At 47.6% G+C, this 18,615-nt stretch overlaps 1 protein-coding gene across 5 annotated transcripts in view; it reads right to left on the bottom strand.

Moving 5' to 3' along the window:
* The window catches only part of ZBTB40 (zinc finger and BTB domain containing 40), an 85,168-nt gene extending 67,094 nt beyond the window's left edge, over positions 1-18,074 (bottom strand). For 4 of the 5 annotated variants that reach the window (XM_089773167.1, XM_089773169.1, XM_075906661.2 and 1 more), the window contains exons 1-3: positions 17,937-18,074; positions 4,479-5,280; positions 3,700-3,833 (exon numbers count right to left, since the gene is read on the bottom strand). In XM_089773167.1, the coding sequence (XP_089629293.1) occupies positions 3,700-3,833; positions 4,479-5,226 (882 nt within the window). In that variant the 5' untranslated portion in view covers positions 5,227-5,280; positions 17,937-18,074. Of the gene's footprint in view, positions 1-3,699; positions 3,834-4,478; positions 5,281-17,105; positions 17,502-17,936 lie in introns of those variants that run through there. The other variant, XM_089773166.1, reaches the window with a different exon arrangement.
* Positions 18,075-18,615: the final 541 nt, after the last annotated feature.

Below are 18,615 nucleotides of genomic sequence, written 5' to 3'. Positions count from 1 at the left end.
CTGCAGCTGGCTGCGGGTGGACGGCTAGTCCAGTCTTGCTCGATCCCTCCCCAGGCAGGAGGCACCACCCCAGCTGCCTCTGCCTGTGGCAGGGGGGCCACTCCAGCCCGGTACCTCTGCCCCCTCCCTTAATCTGTTAACCAGTTAAACACTACTTTTAACTGATTAACCAATTAAATGGGTACAGAATCTGCCGGCTCTCTTGACACATTGCTAAAATGTATCTATCACTTGCCAGGAGAGAGGAAGCACTCATCACAGAGGCGCTAGGCACTTTGAGAAGTGGCAAAGCTCTCCTACAGAACAGGACACAGCACCAGCAGCTAGCATGAAGGAGTATGAAGCAGAAAGACTTACAGGAGCCCGGGGCAAAGCCAAAGCCCAACAAGAAGTGGCTGAAGCCGAAACCCAAAAGCTTCAGACCCGAGACCCTTGAGCAAGGGGTGTTAAATTGTGGCTATTCGAATAGTTGATGCATTTTGCACTGACTATTCGACTAGTCGATAGGAATAATCCTAGGGCTGTTGCAACACTTTAAAGGCGAAAGCGCCACAGTAGAGCCCAGGGTCAGCTGGGGACTCCCCACTGACTCGGGGCTCCATGTGGCACTGCCTCTCTGAAATGCCACGAGGAGCCTGACGCTTGGCTCCCGTGGCGGCATTTCAAAGTGGCAGTGCCACGTGGAGCCCGGGGTCTGGCCCCAGGCTCCACGCGGCGCTTCCGCTTTGAAGTACCCCCCCTTCGACCTCCCTTGCTGCCTCCTTCTGATAGAGACAGCGAAGGGGGGTAGGGGGGAAAGCGACTAGTTGATGAGCTTGTCAACTATCCGATAAGCATTTGCTTATCAGAGAGTCAACTAGTCCTTCACATCCCTACCTTGAGCTTTAGTTTTGGTTCCCATCACCCCACTCTTTTGGGTGATGAGACCTGGGATTTGTCTCCCTCCCCACCCACGCTGGCTGAGCTCAGACTTTGGTCTCCTCCTGGGATCACATAATAATTTTTGTGAGCTGAAGTGGTGCAATGAAGTTTAAGAACCCTTGGTCCAGATAATACTTAGTCCTGCCATGAGACGAAGGCACTTGCCTAGATGACCTCTCAGAGTCGCTTCCAGCCTTACAATGCTATGACTCTAAGCTGAATCTACCCTGGGTTCTGCCCAGATCCGTCTACTCACTTGTCAGCAGTTCTTTGCCACTGCCTGAGTAGCGGACACTCAGGCACCCCTCCCCATCTCGTTAGCACATTTAGGCTGTGTCTACACTGGCATGAATTTCCGGAAATGCTTAAAACGGAATACTATTCCGTTTTCAGTTTTTCCAGAAAAGGAGCGTCTACATTGGCAGGCTGCTTTTCCGGAAAAGCCCTTTTTCCGGAAAAGCGTCTGTGGCCAATGTAGACGTGCTTTTCCGGAAAAGAGCCCCGAGCGCCATTTTCGTGATCGGGGCTTTTTTCCGGAAAAGACTACTGGGCTGTCTACACTGGCCCTTTTCCGGAACAGTGTTCCGGAATAAGGACTTATGCCTGAGCGGGAGCAGAATAGTTTTTCCGGAATAGCGTCTGATTTTGTACAGTAGAGCATTGTTGCTTTTCCGGAAATTCAAGGGCCAGTGTAGACAGCTCGCAGCTTATTTCGGAAAAGTGACTGATTTTCCGGAATAAGTGGCCCAGTGTAGACACAGCCTTAGTGTCTCTGGAAAGACATTCATTGCTAGCTCTGTCTACTGGAGTAAAACCTAAGGGCAAATGAGCCTCAGACCAGATCTTCAGGCTCGCAGAGCCTGTGCTACAGAACTAAAAACAGCCCAAGGGTTTCGAAGTCCAAGCTTCAACACAAGCTGCAAACTGCAGAATGGGCTCCATAGACTCAGGCTTGGAGGGATTTTTCTGCAGTGTAGACGTACCCCTTCCAACCAAAGACTGGGTTACACTTAAACATTGGACCAACTTCACTTCATCTGTGTAAACTTTGCATGTTTAGTGCCATAGTTAGATTGACCAAAGGCAAGGTCAACATGGCATGGTCAACAGAATTCTTCCATCAATCTAGCCATCACATCTCAGAGATGGATTAATTACTTCGATAGAAAATCCTCTCTGTCAATTAGGGATGTCAATGGTTACCTGGCAAGCCTGATCCTTAATGGGTGAGGCTTACTGGTTCCTAACAACCAATAGGGGCTGGAGCACCTCCCCATCTGCTGCAGGCAGGGGCTGCTCCAGCAAGCTAGCCAGAGCTACTCCTGTCCATGGCAGCAGGGGTGCTCCAGCCTGGACGTGGCGGGGGAAGGGAGGGCTCCCTGCATCCCCATGTAATCAATTAAAGGGGTAAACATAATGTTTAACCATTTAACCAATTAAACAGGATTTTACATCCCTATTGTCAACTTAGGAAGCATCTATGCCACAGTAATACAATGGCTCAGTACCTGCTGTAGTGTAGAGAGTAGCAAAGTAGATAGCAATACAAGCAGGCAAATCGAGACATACAATATTGATAGCAATCCAGAAGCTACCCAGACTTTCCACTGCTGCCAGAAGGATTTCAACAAGCAACTGATAAAATAACTAAAGGAGAGAAAACCCTTTGAATCCTGCCGCTGACACAATTACAGTCTTTAAGGTGCCACAGGGCTCTTTGTTGTTTTTACAGATATAGACTAACATGGCTACCTCTCTGCGACTTGGTGGGACAGTTAGTTTGGCAGGTTACTTCAAAGAGAAACTGAAACTTGTAACTCTGGGAAATCTTTTTTTGCTAAACAAATATGTAATGTTCATTGTTAAACACAGAAGATGAATTCTTAGATTAATTTGTTTTGCTTTGTTTCTGTTTGAGGTAGCCAAGGCAATAGCATACAGATTTAGGTTAAGGCTCTTTTTAATTAAAGAAAACAAAAATTAAATAGATCACATTACTTCAAAACTATGATCAAAATACTAAAATAAATGTTGTGATTCTCTAACAATAATTTCATTTTTCCCAGTTTCTCTACTGTCTAGTGGTCTACTTTCAGTGTCCTGTCCAAACTAGTTTTTTTGCAGGACATTGTCAGCCCTATCCAGTGGTCTTTTCTCTCTCCAAATCACACACCACGGAGTAGGGCTTTTCCTCTTTTTTCTCATCCCTCCAGGCATGACACCTTGCACAGGCATAAATGGGTGAGGATGAAGAAGTGCACAGGCTCTCATTAATGCTCTGGAGTCACACATGGTTTAATGTTGTCATCTCCTATGTCAGTCCTTTACAATAATAAGCTGATACAGTTCCCAAAGAGAACACCACAAACAGAAGGCACGCAGCTAGCACTAGTCATGCCTAGAGTACAAACGAAAGTTCCCTCAGGGCACTGGACTACAGTTCCCAGCCAGCTTGGTTTCACACATGCTTCTCATGGACATTGTTCTGTCATGAGCATTGCCCTTCAAGCAACATGACACAAGTGTCTGTTTCCAAAAGGCTCACCCCAATCTCCCCGCTGTTTAGTTTAGTAGGGCTGTTGCTTTGTGTTTTCCATCTGAAAAACAGGCATACTTAGAGACAATCATGAAATTAAAGGCTTATGGCTGATGCCTACCAGTGGTCAAAAATGTTCAGTAACACAGACACACAGACCTGACTTGCTAGAATTTCTGGCAAACTTCAGGAAAGGATTTCCTACACCGAGCCCATAAAAAGGGTCTGGCGAACACACCTACCTCTCTCTGAGACCCTTCTATTCCCCTGCACTCATCCAGTCTCGTCAGCACAGTCTTGGCGTCAGAAAGGGCATCTGAGAAAACACTTTCATACTGAAGTAGGAAATCCAGTGTACAGGTTTTGCTCTCTGTTTCTGCATGTAAGACGTGAGATGAGTTACTCATTTATTGAAAACATGTATGGAAAGTACAAGATGATGGACAATCATCAGTTTATAACTAACACTTTACACCTGATTTTTATCACCTCTGATGTAATAGGGGAAAAACTGACCCACAGATTTCTTTTATGGATACCATCCAGACTGCAGAGGAAAAGGGGAGCATTCATTTAAAGCACAATGAAAACTTTATTCCCTCCCATGGCAGACAGAAGTTAAAAGGGTAAGGCACTGAAAGCAGATTTTTGTGGTTACCTATTGCTCTGCAGATTGCTTTACCCACCTCCCTTCCTCTGCATCAAAAACTGATTATACTATACATCAGATGCAAAAGTCTATGTTTAGGCAGAACAGGCTTTGCTCTCAGCAGCTCAGGTGAGACAATAATAATACATCAGGAAGCAGACTTGGAATGCCCAAGAAGGGGTCTGTTTGGGTTCATAGGTCAAAAGGGCAGCCACTGAATTCTTAGAAGGGATCCTTGCTTCAGGGTTATGTATTAGTATGGCAACTCATGCCAAACTAACCCCTCACTCTCACCCATATCAGGAACCCATTAAAAAGCTCAGCTGCAAATTGCTGGCAGACAGAGCTGTGACTAGCATCTCAAGTGCTCACCTGGATCACCAATTTCTCCTTTCTTCTCCTCAGGCTCAGCAATCTCCCCTTCCTCATAGCTGTCCTGTCTGCCAGGGGAATGGTGGCCAGTTTGAGCATTTGAATCCTCATTGAGGGATTTAGAATCCATTTGAATTTCCTCCTCCAGAACCTCTTCGTGGTCAAACGTGTGGGTCACAGTCATTTCTTGCACTGAGGTGGAGGAGGTGACTGTGCTCACTTTAGGTTCTTGAGGATCAACAGAAGCTGAAGCCTGTTCAGGAAGTTTAGCATCTGTAGAATTTTCAGCAGGAGGCTTCTCAGACTGGAGTGGCTCGTTAGCATCAGCATTAGCGCTAGATGGATCTACTGTCTGGTTGGCACTGTCCCTCACTACCTGATCCTTAGTGGAGCAGCTGATGAGGTCACTGAGGAGGTTTTTGCAGCTAACAGCTACATCAAACATCTGTAGACTGTCCGCCACAGAGATAACCTTGGTAAAATTGTGTTTGCCAAGCGGTAGCTTGCCAGTGTACATCATTTCTAGCAGAAGAGCAAACTCGTCAGGAGCCATCACAGAAGTATCAATGGAGATGGTGTCTGTGCTATCCAGCAAGGACTTAAAGAGCAGACTGGCAGCAGCCAGCACAAGCTTGTGTGCTCTGAAATGCACAGTCCCAATGTAAATGGTGCAGTCACAGAACTGCTGCTCTTTGCAGAGCGTGTAAAGCTGCTGTAGAAACTGTCTACTGTAGTTGGGAAGCTCCATTGCTCCACTGGCTTCTTCCTCCTTCAGATGCCACACAGCTTTAATGAGAACCAACTACAGATAAAACAAAATATTTTGCTCAGCGAGGTGGAAAGAAACAGCTGGAAAAAACTGTTCTTGTTTAAAATTTTTATTAATTTTCTAAGGATCAATTCAGCAATTATAATAGGCGTTAAGGCATTTTAATAATGAGGCAAAAGAACAGACAACAAAAACAAAATAACATTTTCCATCACAGAAAGTGTTGTGACCTTTTAAAATCTGCTCTAAAATCATAACTGCTCCGTTTAAATATGGCAGAGAAATAGCACTAAGTGTGGAGAAGAGCGTTCTAGTGAAAATGGTTTTGGTTTTACTGGGTCATGCTGAACGTTCACACACAATGCCTTGCATGAGTTTGCTTGCTAAGTTCATAGGGTGCCCTTCGCCACACACAGCCTATGAACCTGGGTCCCATACAATCTGGTTTTGGGACTCAAGCAAGCCTGAAGGCATGTAGGGCTTTTGCTGGGACTCTCCATATAGGTGAATTTCACTTCTGAAAAGCACAGCAGCAGGACACATAGTGCAAAGTAGGGATGTAAAAGGTTAACTGGTTACCCGGTAATTATTAGCCTTACTGGCATGCTTACCTGGTAACTGTTTAAGAAAGAGGGCCTAGCTAGCACACGGTAGTCCGGCCAGAAGAACCCCATTTCAGGCAGGCCCAGCAAGGCTGGAGCAGCCCACAGTGCAGTGGAGCCAGAGAAGCCTACCATCCAGGGGGCCAGAGCCCCGCCAGCATGTGGTGGGCTGGCCAGCAGGACCCCTGCTGCTGGGCCCATCAGTCCTCCACAGTTAACTGGTTAAATAATTCAAGTGATATAGTGTAACTGGTTAACTCTTTAAATGGGTATCTCCATACCTAGTGCAAGGGAGCAAAGAAATCACAGCCTTTCTAAGAAACAGGACTATGTAGCACTTTAAAGACTAACAAGGCCTTTGAAGCAGGATGCAGGTAATCAAGTCATTGAGACAATGTCCTTTCTGGTTGAAATGGCAAGAAACTGTTTTCTCTTTGTGATCCTGTCTAATATCTGTTTTGTGGGCATTGATCCTTTGGCGAAGTATCTGAGACGTTTGTCCAATGTACATAGCAGACGGACACTTTTGGCACGATAGCATAAATTATATTTCTGGATGCGCAGGAATATGTGTTCTTGATCTTATAACTCAAAGGATCAATGCCCACAAAACAGATATTAGACAGGATCACACAGAAAAAACAGTTTCTTGCCATTTCAACCAGAAAGGACATTGTCTGCTTCAAAGGCCTTTTAAGACTACACTTGAAAGAGAATCCTCTGAACTGTCATTCATGCTTAAATTCCACACTTTACACTTAAGTTTGAATAAAGACTAATTATCTTACCCATTACAAAGATAGCTTCCCCAATTATCACCTCTAATATCATTAGCTCACAGACATTTACTCCCCTCCATCCCTCTTCTGTTCTGAAATTTGATTTGTCCTTTTCATATGTGTTCATTTTTTTAATTGTATCCTTTGGCATATATGGTTGTGACAATTTTCTTCCACTATTTGATCTGAGGAAGTGGGTCTGGCCCACGAAAGCTCATCACCTAATAAACCATCTTGTTAGTCTTTAAAGTGCTACATAGTCCACTTGTGTTTCAGCTACATCAGACTAACACGGCTACATTTCTATCACTAGCCTTTCTAAGGCGTGTGGAGTCTAGTGTCAGCTACTGCCCTGTGGATAAGACAGGAAAGTAGAGCAGCCTTTCTAATGCTTTAAAGACAAAAACTGTGGCCCAGATTCAAAGGTATTTTAGCCCAAAAAATCTATGTTTTTAGGCTCCATACTGGTCCACAAATCTCCCACTGAAAAACCGTAGGCGTCTAAACTTTCTCAACGCCGAAATTTCCCTATGTTTCTGCCTGAGAGCATATGCACTGCTACCTCATTCTAGGCACCCAGATACCTATCTTCCACATAAATTCCAGAGCGATCCATGTACTGGGGAAGACAGGTATTTGGTTATTATTTGGCTAAATAATTAAAACATCATTGAAGCAAGGGGACTAGACCCTGGGTCTCTCACCTCCAAGGTGGGTACCCTACCACTTGATTAAAAGTCATTCTCTCACTTGCTCACTAGCCCAATGACTCATTAGTTACTAATACACAGTGGAACAGCTTCAATAGATGGACAAAGGGAGCCCCAGAGCAGAGTATCCTATAGCTTACCAGTTGATACTCTCCTGAGAGGTGGGAGCTCTCCATTCAAATCCTTTTTCCTCCTCTGGCACAGGGTGAATTGAACATGGAACCCTTCCCCCCATATCTCTGGTGAGTGCACTAATCACAAGGCTATGGTTGGCAGCACCTCCACTCCCACCCTGTTTTCTGTGGAGCAAATCAGGCATCTGAGGCTGTGTCTAGACTACATGCCTCTGTCATCAGAGGCATGTAGATTAGACACATAGGCAAAGTCAAATGAAGCTGCAATTTAAATGATCGCGGCTTCATTTACATTTACATGGTTGCCGCGCTGAACCGACAAACAGCTGATCAGCTGTTTGTCCACTCAGTGCGCTAGTCTGGACGCTCCCTTGCCGACATCAAAGCCCTTTGTCGGCAGCCCCGTTATTCCTCGTGGGATGAGGTTTACCGGGGCTGCCGACAAAGGGCTTTGATGTCGGCAGGGGAGCGTCCAGACTAGCGCGCTGAGCGGACAAACAGCTGATCAGCTGTTTGTCGGATCAGCGCGGCAGCCATGTAAATGTAAATGAAGCCGCGATCATTTAAATCGCGGCTTCATTTGCCTTTGCCAAAACAACAAATCTACATGGCTCCGTCGACGGAGCCATGTAGTTTAGACGTACCCTAACTGAGGCACTGGTGAGGCCACATCTGGAGTATTGCATCCAGTTCTGGGCCCCGCACTACAAAGGATATGGATGCATTGGAGAGGGTCCAGCACAGGGCAACCAAAATGATGAGGGGGCTGGAGCACATGACCTATGAGGAGAGGCTAAGGGATTTGGGCTTGTTTAGTCTGAAGAGGAGAGTGAGGAGGGATTTGATAGCAGCCTTCAGCTACCTGAGGGGGGTTCCAAAGAGGCTGGAGAGAGGCTGTTCTCAGTAGTGGAAGATGGCAGAACGAGGAGCAACGGTCTCGTGTTGCAGTGGGGGAGATCTAGGTTGGATATTAGGAAAAACTATTTCACTAGGAGGGTGGAGAACACTAGTTCTGCCAAACAGGTGTTATTCATGTCATGCACTACAGTATAGCAGTACATATTAGACTCCTAATCATAGTAATGTTTGGATGCGGTGACAGAGCTCTCAATGATGCTTGTAGCTGTTTCCATCACCTCACACTGACTCAGACATTGTAGGCTTCAGAGTGACACAATGACAGTTATTTGCAGCTCTGCTGTAGCCATCTTGCTCTCAGGATAGGAGACAAGGTGGCTGAAGTAATATTTTTAATGGGACCAACTTCTGTTAGTGAGACACACAATCTTTTGCGCTACATAAGGCATATGTGTGGAGGAAGGGGATGGAGAGATAAATGCATTTTCAAAACGTGTCAAGGAATGTGAAGAGTACAGAATAGGGGCTCCTTTTCTTGAATACATATAAATCTGAATTCTGAACAGCTCAACCTTCTGTCTTCCTGGATCCAAGAGAGACTTGGTTTCTATTAGGGATGTAACAGCATAGTCAATTAACCAACAAGATTAATGATTAATGCTATAGACTACATGCATTTCTCTCTGCAGCACTGCTGCTTAGCCAGTCGGTCCCCAGCCTGTAGCAGTGGTTGGGATTCTTCTGTCTTAAGTGCAGGATTCAGGAGCAGCATGGGACTGTAGGGTCTGTAAGGGAAGATGCAGGAATGAGCTGGAGGTGGAGATGAAAGGTTTGGGCAGGAGGGAGATCCAGGAACAGGGTGGAGGTGCGGGATCTGGGCAGAAGGGAGGGAACAGGAATGGGCTAGGAGTTCTGAAAGGGAGGATGCAGAGGTGGGGGAGTGAAGAGTCTGGAATGAAGAGAGGATGCAGGATCAGGGTGAGCGGGTGAGGTCTAGAAGGGAGGGAGTGCAGGGTCTGGACAGGAGGGAATAGGGGGTTGGTGCAGCTGGTGCAGTTCCTGGGAAGGAGGGAGGCAGGTGCCTTCAAAGCCTCTGCAGTCTGTACCCCCTTTTCCCAGGTTACAACTCCCTCCCAGAGTCTGTTCCCCCTACTAGAGCCCTTCTCCCAGGCCAGAATCCTCTCCTGCACCCATACTCCTTGCCTGATTCTACACCCCAATCCCCGACCCAGGTCACAACCCCCTCCTTAACCCAAACTCCCTCTCAGATCTTACACCATCTCCTGCACTCCAGTCCCTTGCCCCATGTGCCCTTTTGTGCCCAACCTCCATCCTAGACCCCACACCTCCATGGAAAATTGTAGCCCTTGACCACTTTCCAAAATCTTGGAGAAACCCCCCTCCCCCCCACACACCAAAAATTATTGCCCACCCTTGTGCTAAACTCAGGTCAGGAAAAAGATCAGCTCTGGTCTGAGAAGAACTTTACCTGAAATACTAATTAGAGTGAGAATTTACCATTTGTTACATTTTCTCTTAGGGCACGTCTACACAGAAGGATAAAACTTGAATTAAGCTACTCAAATTCAGCTACGTCATTGCGTAGTGAAGTCAAAATAGCTTACTTCGGCTTTTGGTGTGGTCTACACAACAGGAAGTCAAAGGAAGAGCACTCTTCCTTCGACTTCCCTTACTCCTTGCAAAATGAGAGTTACAGGAGACAAAGTAAAAAGTCCTCCAGCTCACCATTATTTCAAAATAATGGCTTATCGTGTGGACGTGCACTATGTTATTTCAGAATAACATCAGTCATTCCAAAATAATGCTGCTGTGTAGACGTACCTTTAGGCTATGTCTAGACTGGCATGATTTTCCGCAAATGCTTTTAACGGAAAAGGTTTTCTGTTAAAAGCATTTACGGAAAAGAGCGTCTAAATTGGCACGGGCGCTTTTCCGCAAAAGCACTTTTTGCGGAAAAGCATCCATGCCAATCTAGACACGGTTTTGCGCAAGAAAGCCCCGATCGTCATTTTCGCCATCGGGGCTTTTTTGCGCAAGAGTTTTTAGCTGTCTAAACTGGCCCTCTTGCGCAAAAACATTTCAGGAAAAGGGCTTTTGCCTGAACGGGAATGTCAAAGCATTTGCGCAAGAAGCATTGATTTCAGACAGTAGAATGTCAGTGCTTTTGCGCAAAATCAAGCGGGCAGTGTAGATAGCTGGCAAGTTTTTGTGCAAAAGCGGCTGCTTTTGTGGAAAAACTTGCCAGTCTAGACGCAGCCTTTAGTGTATTAGGCTTATCTGGCTTGTTTTATTTTATCTTAGCTTAGTAACTTTCTTTGGTCTGTCTGTCACCACTTGCAAACACTTTTAATATTTAATAAATTACTTTTGCTCATTATTAAACCCAGTGTAAATAACTTATCTGGAGGAGGGGACAACAGCTGTGCATGGTCTCTTTCATTGGACACAAACTTGATGCACTTTCTCTGTGTAAAACTTTTATACAGAATAAGACTGTTTTATCTGGGGTTTTGGTCCCATTGGGACTGTGAACCTGGATGAACCAGGTGGCCGTCAGACAACAGGTTAGCAGCAGGGCCAGGAGCTGCCAGCCCTGTTAAGTGAATTCTAAGCCTCCACCCCAGACAACTCTGGGAGGAGGCTAACCCCCGGCACTCTCTCCTCTGCTCCAGGTCCCCCCTTCTATTGGCCAGGAGTCAGGGGGCAAGGATCTCAGGCCAAGCAAAGCTCCCGGTAGCGTAACTCTAAACTCCACTCCTTCCTCCTGAGGCACTGCCCCTTCCACCTGAGGCCACACCCCTTCCTGGTCAGCCTGCAACCACTTCCAAAATTTGTGAAGTGGCCCCCCCTTCAAAAATTATTGCCCACCCCTGATCTAGTCTGACATCCTGTACATCACAGGTCATTATATTTCACTCAGCTACCTTTGGATTGAGCCCAGTAACTTGTGTTTGGACAACGAATATCTTCCAGAGAGCCATCTAGTCTTGATTTAAGAACTTCAAGAGACAGAGAATCTCTCTCTACTCTTGGTAGTTTGTTCCAATGGTTAATTACATTCACTGTTACTATCCGTGTCATATCTAATTTGAATTTGTCTGGCTTCAGCTTCCAGACATTTTATGGATGACTTTTGGGAAAGCTGGCTTAATGCCTCGTCTGTACTAGGAATATCTTTCAGGTCATCATTATTACTTGTTATTTATCTATTAAGAACTGACAGCATTGTGCCCACTTGAGAGGAAAAGGCAATTTGTTGCTTTTTCAGCCTGAATTGTTGAGGCCCCTTCTGAGCCAAACTCAAGGACTTGAGCGCTCACTATGTTAGGGATTTCAAACCCTCTGTACAGCACAGCTTAGCTATGTAGTTGTTGGTTCCTCTGGGGAACCAGAGACATCTGAACACTGTTCTGCTTCTGATCAGAAAACTGCCTTTGTTCATTTTCAATGCTACTCCGTTGCAATTTCAACAAAATAAGAGACAGCATGAGGGAATCTCCTGGCGAGAAGGCCAAGATACCTGCTGCACTGAATCAGACCCCAATTAGGCTTTCTTCATGGATCGAGAGAGGAAGCACCATATGAGGACAAGTAAGTCACTTCATACCGTCTCATGCAGGGAGTTTCCTGCATTGGAGGGAAACTGAGGACCATTTTCATCAATTCCAAGGCCAGAAGGGCAACTACAATCATCTAGTCTGACATCCTGCATAACAGAGCAAACAATCCCTCCAAGCCCTGCTCCCCTGGTACCCAGTCTCCCTGCTGAGCCCCATCCCCTCCAACCCAGAGTATCTCCTTCTGAGCCCAATCACTTTCACCTGAACCCCTGCAGAGTCCCATTGCCCCTCTACCCAGAATCCCTCACCAAGCCTTTCTTCGTCCAGAACCCACCCCCTGGAACCTTCTGCACCCTGATTTCCCCACACAGAACCTTCTCACCCTACACCTAGATCCCTGCACAAGACTTTCTATATTTGGATCTTGGTGCAGAGGAATAGGGACCCAAGGTGTTTCTGGACAGACTCAAACCTTGTACTATGTTAGGTTGTGGTGTAGGCTCACTGCTGAGGCCCTGTCCCATTACGCCAGGGGTGGGGAACCTTTTTTGGGTCAGGGGGTGACTGACCCCCAGAAAAATTAGTTGGGGGCCGCACACAATTGGCCTCCATCTATAAAGGAAAAAGACACTCCCCACATTCTCCTCCCACACCAAAGCCTAGAGAGGCCCAGCCTAATAGACTTTGTGTGCCCCAACCCCGCAGTGGGAGGGCTGGACCATCAGCACAGGTTCTCTAAAGCTGGGGGGGAGGCCCTGAGCTTCGGGGCCAGATTCAACCCAGCTGGGGGCTGCATCTAGCCCATGGGCCTGAGGTTCCCCACCCTTGCACTACAGGATGGGGGACTGCAGCATGATCTCCCACCTCCACCTAGTCAGTGGCCTCCACATTTATTTATTGACAAAATCTGCAGAATTTTGCAGATTTTAAAAATATTATGCACAGAATAGGGATGTAAGCAACTAGTTGTCTATCCGATTAGCTAGTTGACTATTCCCTCGACTAGTTGCTTCCTCCCCTTGCTGCCTCTCAGAGGCAGCAAGGGAAGGGAGCAGAAGCTAGACCAGGAGCTAACCCCACTGTGGTGCCCCACTTATCGACTAATCAGCTAGTTAATGGAAAATCCATTGACTAGTCAATTAGTTGATTAATCTAAATTTAACATCCCTAGCACAGAATTTAATTTTTAGGCACAGAATTCCCTCTGGAGTACCTGGAGGTACTCTCATGTCATAAAGGAGTGTCAGAGTGCCAATCCCATTGCACTCATGTTCTTGGCACTGCCATAACTAACTAATATAAGATTCTGACCAACACCTCCATTGATACCAATAAAAAAAAGCCAAAACCTGCTTTAAAAATGACATTTAAATTATGAAAACTAAAGTGACTAACTTTAAAACATAGAAAATGATGGAAAAGCTTTTCTTGGGGATTTCAAGTGTCTTTATCTGTCTACCCTTTAAAAAACACGAAATACCACTGTATTACCAAGTAATTAATAAACAACTACTTTTTTAAACAACCTATAGATCCACAGTCTTGTGCTCCCCCTGATGACAGAACTTTGGTAACAAACAATGTGCAAAAAAAAAAAATACTGCTTAATAAGGAACTAAACAAGGGAATGTTGTTGAATGCTCTGGCTATATCTACATTACAGAGTTTTTGCACAAAAATAGTTGTTTTTGCACAAAAACCCATGGAGCATCCACACCTCAAGCGTGTTTTTACGCAAGAAAATCTACAGTCAATAGTCAGAACAGATGGCTTTTTGTGGTGTAGGTATACCTCCTTTTATGAGGCATAACTCCTTTTTGCACAAGAGTTCTTGCGCAAAAAGGTGTGAGTGGACGATCAACAGGGGTTTCTTGCACAAAAAGAGCCTATCACAAAAAGCACAGGTGCTCTGATGGCCATTCTGTGAATGGCCATCAGAACTTTCTTGTGCAAGAGTGTCCATGCAGTGTGGACACTCTCTTGCACAAAAGCACATGGCTTTTGCAATGCGCTTTTGAGGTATGGACGCACTTTTGTGCAAGAAGTTTTTGCAGCCTTCCACAAAAAGCTTCTTGAGCAAAAACCCACCGTGTTAGGGGAAAGTATTTTATATCCAAGCTTCTAGGAAATTACAAAGTTTGAAAAATATACAAAATAAAAAAGTCCTGATTAGCAAAGAGAATAATCCAGCCTGCCAGCCATAAATAAAAGTCACTTCTATCTGACAGCCAGTCTAAACCCCGCATCATGAAATACCCTGTTACCATTGACACTACTTGGGTCCGTCTTGTTTTCACTTTGCTTCTTTGCTTACAGTAGCTAAACCCTGAACTAGTCATTTGGGCAAACTTCCTGCTCTCTCCTAAGATGTGAGAGGTGAGCTTGCCTTGTCAGTGCCTATGCTGCACCTGCTCGTTTCATGATTTTAAAAGTTCTTGTCTAAACCAATAAACACAAGTGAATAGAGAGCCAATGTTTGTTCCTTCACACTCTTTCACTGTGCTGTCCCTTGTGCATTGCAGCAGACTCTGAAAAGTGAGCGAGCCTCCATATCAAGTGCTGTGTAAATGTGAGAGTTAAGGACACAGTGACAGTATTAACTCAGAATTTAAATACTTTTTTGTGTGTGTTACCAGTTTCCTGTGATCTTGTTATCAAGATGATGACCTCAGAAAAGGGGTTACTGGAAAGCCAGAACACCACATACATCAATCACTTTTCTTTCCTCTCCCACCAAAAGTGACAGTCTTTTGAAGAGTTGAAAGAAGCAGAGGGGTCATTACCTTCTTCTTGGGTGACCCAAGTGCTGGAGCGGTGCTCCCAGAGGAGAATGTAAAACTCAGTATGATGAGCCAGAGCATACCAATTTGTTTTCCAATCTATTTTATTTCAGTTCAAAGCATCAGTGCAGACAGAGAGAGGAAAACAAGCAACACTTTGACTACACTCCTCAATCTCTAAAGGCGGCAGAATATAGCCAAAGCATTGCTTGTTTTCCTAAGCTATCTGTCTGCACTGATGCTCTGAATGGAAATAAAATAGATTGAAAAACAAATTGGTATGTCCCAGTTTTTCACAGTGAGTTTTCTATTATTCTTTGAAGCAAGGGTTGCCACCTATCCTATTTGGAACAGTGTAGCTCTAATCAAAATACAAAATCACAATCATGAAAGTCGTGTTGAAACTTAAAAAAGAATATAAAAAATTGCTTCGAAATTCTGTTCCTAACATGACTCATTGTGCCCAACAATATTGAGAGACTGAGATTTTACAGGTTTTCAATGACATCTGCAGTACACATAGAATATCAGTTGCACATTTAAATTTCTGTTCATCATGCATATGTACATAAGACATACTAATTCCACATTGTAATTCTCTGTGGTGTTAACACAGTTTTGACCAGCTACTTTGTGCCAGTCTGCTTTCAATAAAGCATAGGACAACAATCTTCTAGTAACACTGATATCAGATAAGATATCTAGCAGTCCATCATGAATAGTGATCCTCCCTGAACGTATTCTCAAGGAAAACCTTGTGGAAGGATGCTGTGTATGAGTGGTCAACTCAAAATGGTGCCTATTTTCCTCAAATTTATTTGTAAAGTCCATAGAACTACCCTATTCCAAAACAAATCCCGTAGTACAGGTCTATAAAAGCAATGCCAGCTGCTCTTCTCTCATAAGCAACTTCACAGCAACCAGCGTATGCAGCTAATAGGAAGAGGGGAAGGAGCAGTTGGATCAGTATGTGAGACTCCCTGATTTCCACAAGAGAAGCATTTTAGCCTCACAGGCACACACAGCACTTAAAGCAGGTTTACTTCTCAGTGTTTGCAATGTAGATATCTCCTAGGCTACGTCTAGACAGGCATGATTTTCCAGAAATGCTTTTAACGGAAAAGTTTTCCGTTAAAAGCATTTTCGGGAAAGAGCATCTAGATTGGCACGGACGCTTTTCTGCAAAAGCACTTTTTGCGGAAGAGTGTCCCTGGCCAATCTAGACACGCTTTTGCGCAAAAAAGCCCCGATCGCCATTTTCGCAATCGGGGCTTTTTTGTGGAAAACAAATCTCAGCTGTCTACACTGGCCCTTTTGCGCAAAAGGGACTTTTGCCCGAACGGGAGCAGCATAGTATTTCCGCAAAAAGCTCTGATTTCTTACAGTAGGAAGTCAGTGCTTTTGCGGAAATTCAAGCAGCCAGTGTAGACAGCTGGCAAGTTTTTCCAGAAAAGCGGCTGATTTTCCGGAAAAACTGGCCAGTCTAGACACAGCCCTAAGGTTTTAAACCCTAAAATCTCTCTCTTTGGGTACTGATATGTTATGGCTGTCAAACATTCATTAATTAACCCTCACAACTCCCCTCTGTAACTGGGAATTACTACTATTTCCACTTTTCAGTTAGGGAACTGGGACACAGAGTAATAAGAGCCAAATTTTCAAAAATGCAATCCCTCCCTCCCCTGCCCTCGATGCCTCTGTATCAGAGGCAGCAAGGGCGGGGGGAGTAGGAGCCAATGCTGAAGGGAGCTGGCTTAAAAGCCAGTTTTCCCCAGCATCATCTCTGCAGTGCTGCTCGACTCCCCCGCCCCATGCTGCTGCCTCTATCAGAGGCAGCATCGCCAGAATCCAGAGGAGGTTGCTCTGGCAGCAGCCCGTCCACTGGGGGTCCCAGATGCAGCAGCCCCTGTCTGGGGGGGCTCCCAACTACCCACTGACCCCCCGTGGACAGGGGCTGTTGCTAGCCATTCAGGCAGCCTGGCTCAGTCCCAGCTCAAGCCAGGACCAAATCCTGCTCTGGCTCTGCAATTTGAAAGGTGGTAGGAGCCAGGCAGCCTACCCCCTGGCTCCTATTGTATTTTAAATTGCAGAGCCATAGCAAGGTTTGGCCAGGACCCAGGGTGAGCTGGGACTGAGCTGGCTGCCTTCCCCTACTGACTCATCAAGTAGTTGATAAAAATTCTATCAACTATTCGATTTGTAAAACAACCTCATTTTAACACATCTAGTGTCAACTGGCCACGTGACCCCTCCCCCAACATAGGGAAGGACTGGGACAACTCCCATCTGACCAGGCCTAGCCTCTGCCTCTCTTCTCTGCCCTCCCCCTTGTTCTGCTCCCCAGCATGTGCCCCCACAGCGATGCAGTCTGCAGACCCAGTGGGGCCAGGAATTCGCCTCCCTCCCCCACTCACCAGCAGCAGTGGGAAAGCAATTTGGCCCCAGCTTTCTCTGCTCCCCCGGCCACATCACTGATTCCCCTCGGTGAAGCGAACAAGGTGCTGGGAGAGAAGACCAAGGTAAGGCCACATAGGCCTGTCCCCCCCCCCGTCAGTGCATGCAGGGGTGGGGCAGGGGAGCACCAGTCTCTTTCCACACCCACAGACGGTGGCTCTGACAACTGGTGGCAGCCCCCGCCCTCCCAAACCAGTGATTTGGGAGCACGTGCCCCCTCCTGTTACCCGGATTAAGCCCACGGGCTGCCTTAAGCGAAGCCCATGCTTCTCCACGCTAGGACATGGGGGTAACAACAGGGGCTGGAGACTAGCCAGGGCCCTGACCGCACGGGGAGGCTGCTTCGGGACACCCACCTACCCGCCCGCTGCACGGGGGGGGGGGCGTGAGGAACACACGTGCACGCGCCACTCCTCTGTGCGGCGGCTGGGGGCGCGGCCGGGCGCGTGGCCGCCCCTCCCGGAGCGCGCCCCGGAGCGCTTGCAGGCGGGGGTCGCGCGCTCGCCACGGGCCCGCGGGGGGCTCCGGCCGCGGGTTCGAGGCCGCCCGGGGCCCGGCTCCATGGCGAGGCCGCGGCCTGAGCGACACGAGCTGCGCGGAGAAGCCGAGGCGGCGGGCCCCGCCTTGTGGCCCCTTCGGGGCAGCCCCCGCGGGCTCGCCCGGCCCGGGGCCTCCCCGCCCGGCACCGGGCCCTGCTGACGGGAGCGCGGCCCCGCGCGAGCGCCTCAGGCCAGTGGGAGCCGGGAATCCCCCCTTTCCCGCCCAGCGCCTGTGGCCGTTGCCATGGTTACCTTTATTGGGAGGGGCGCGGCGGTAGCAGGAACAATAAAGCTTCAACAACACTCGCCCCCCCCCCAACCTCCCCGCGGGGCCGAGCCCGGCGTGCGCGCCGCCATCTTGAAGCTACAGCGGCCCTGCGTCACGTGGCGATGGGGGGGGCTGGAGAGGTCTCTTGGCAGAGGCCGCTGGAGTGTGCCCCCGGCCCCTCCCAGAACACGTGATCCAGGAATGGCTGGGCGGAGGCTTAAGTCACGTGGCGAGCAAGCTTCCCACGCTCGCCTGGGGGTTGGGCGGGGCGCGGTGCGGGGTTCCCGGGCTGGACTCGCAGGGGCAGCGCCCTGGGCTGAGCCCGCGGCGGGTTGGGAGCAGCCCCCAGCTCTCGGGAGGGGGGCCCGGAGAGGCTGGGCTCAGTGGTGGCGGGAGGAGCAATGGGCTCAAGTTAGGGGGGGTCTAGGTTGGAGATTAGGAGAAACGATTTCCCTGGGGGGGACACTGGGCTGGTTCCCTGGGGAGGGGTGGAATCTCCATCCCTGGGGGTGTGTAAATCCCTGGCTGGGGCGGTTGAGTTGGGTTGGCCCTGCCTGGGTCAGGGGGCTGGACCCAATGACTCCAGAGGTCTCTGCCAGCCTTGGGATTTATGATCCCAGTCTGTCAGAGGTTAGCATTGAACCCTGGGGAGCAGATGGTGCC

This window comes from Pelodiscus sinensis, chromosome 24, assembly GCF_052426305.1.
Source record: "Pelodiscus sinensis isolate ZL-2025 chromosome 24, ASM5242630v1, whole genome shotgun sequence".
Classification (NCBI taxonomy): Eukaryota; Metazoa; Chordata; order Testudines; family Trionychidae; genus Pelodiscus; species Pelodiscus sinensis.
Note: the sequence above shows the minus strand (reverse complement) of the source record. Positions and strands in the feature narration are given on the sequence as shown.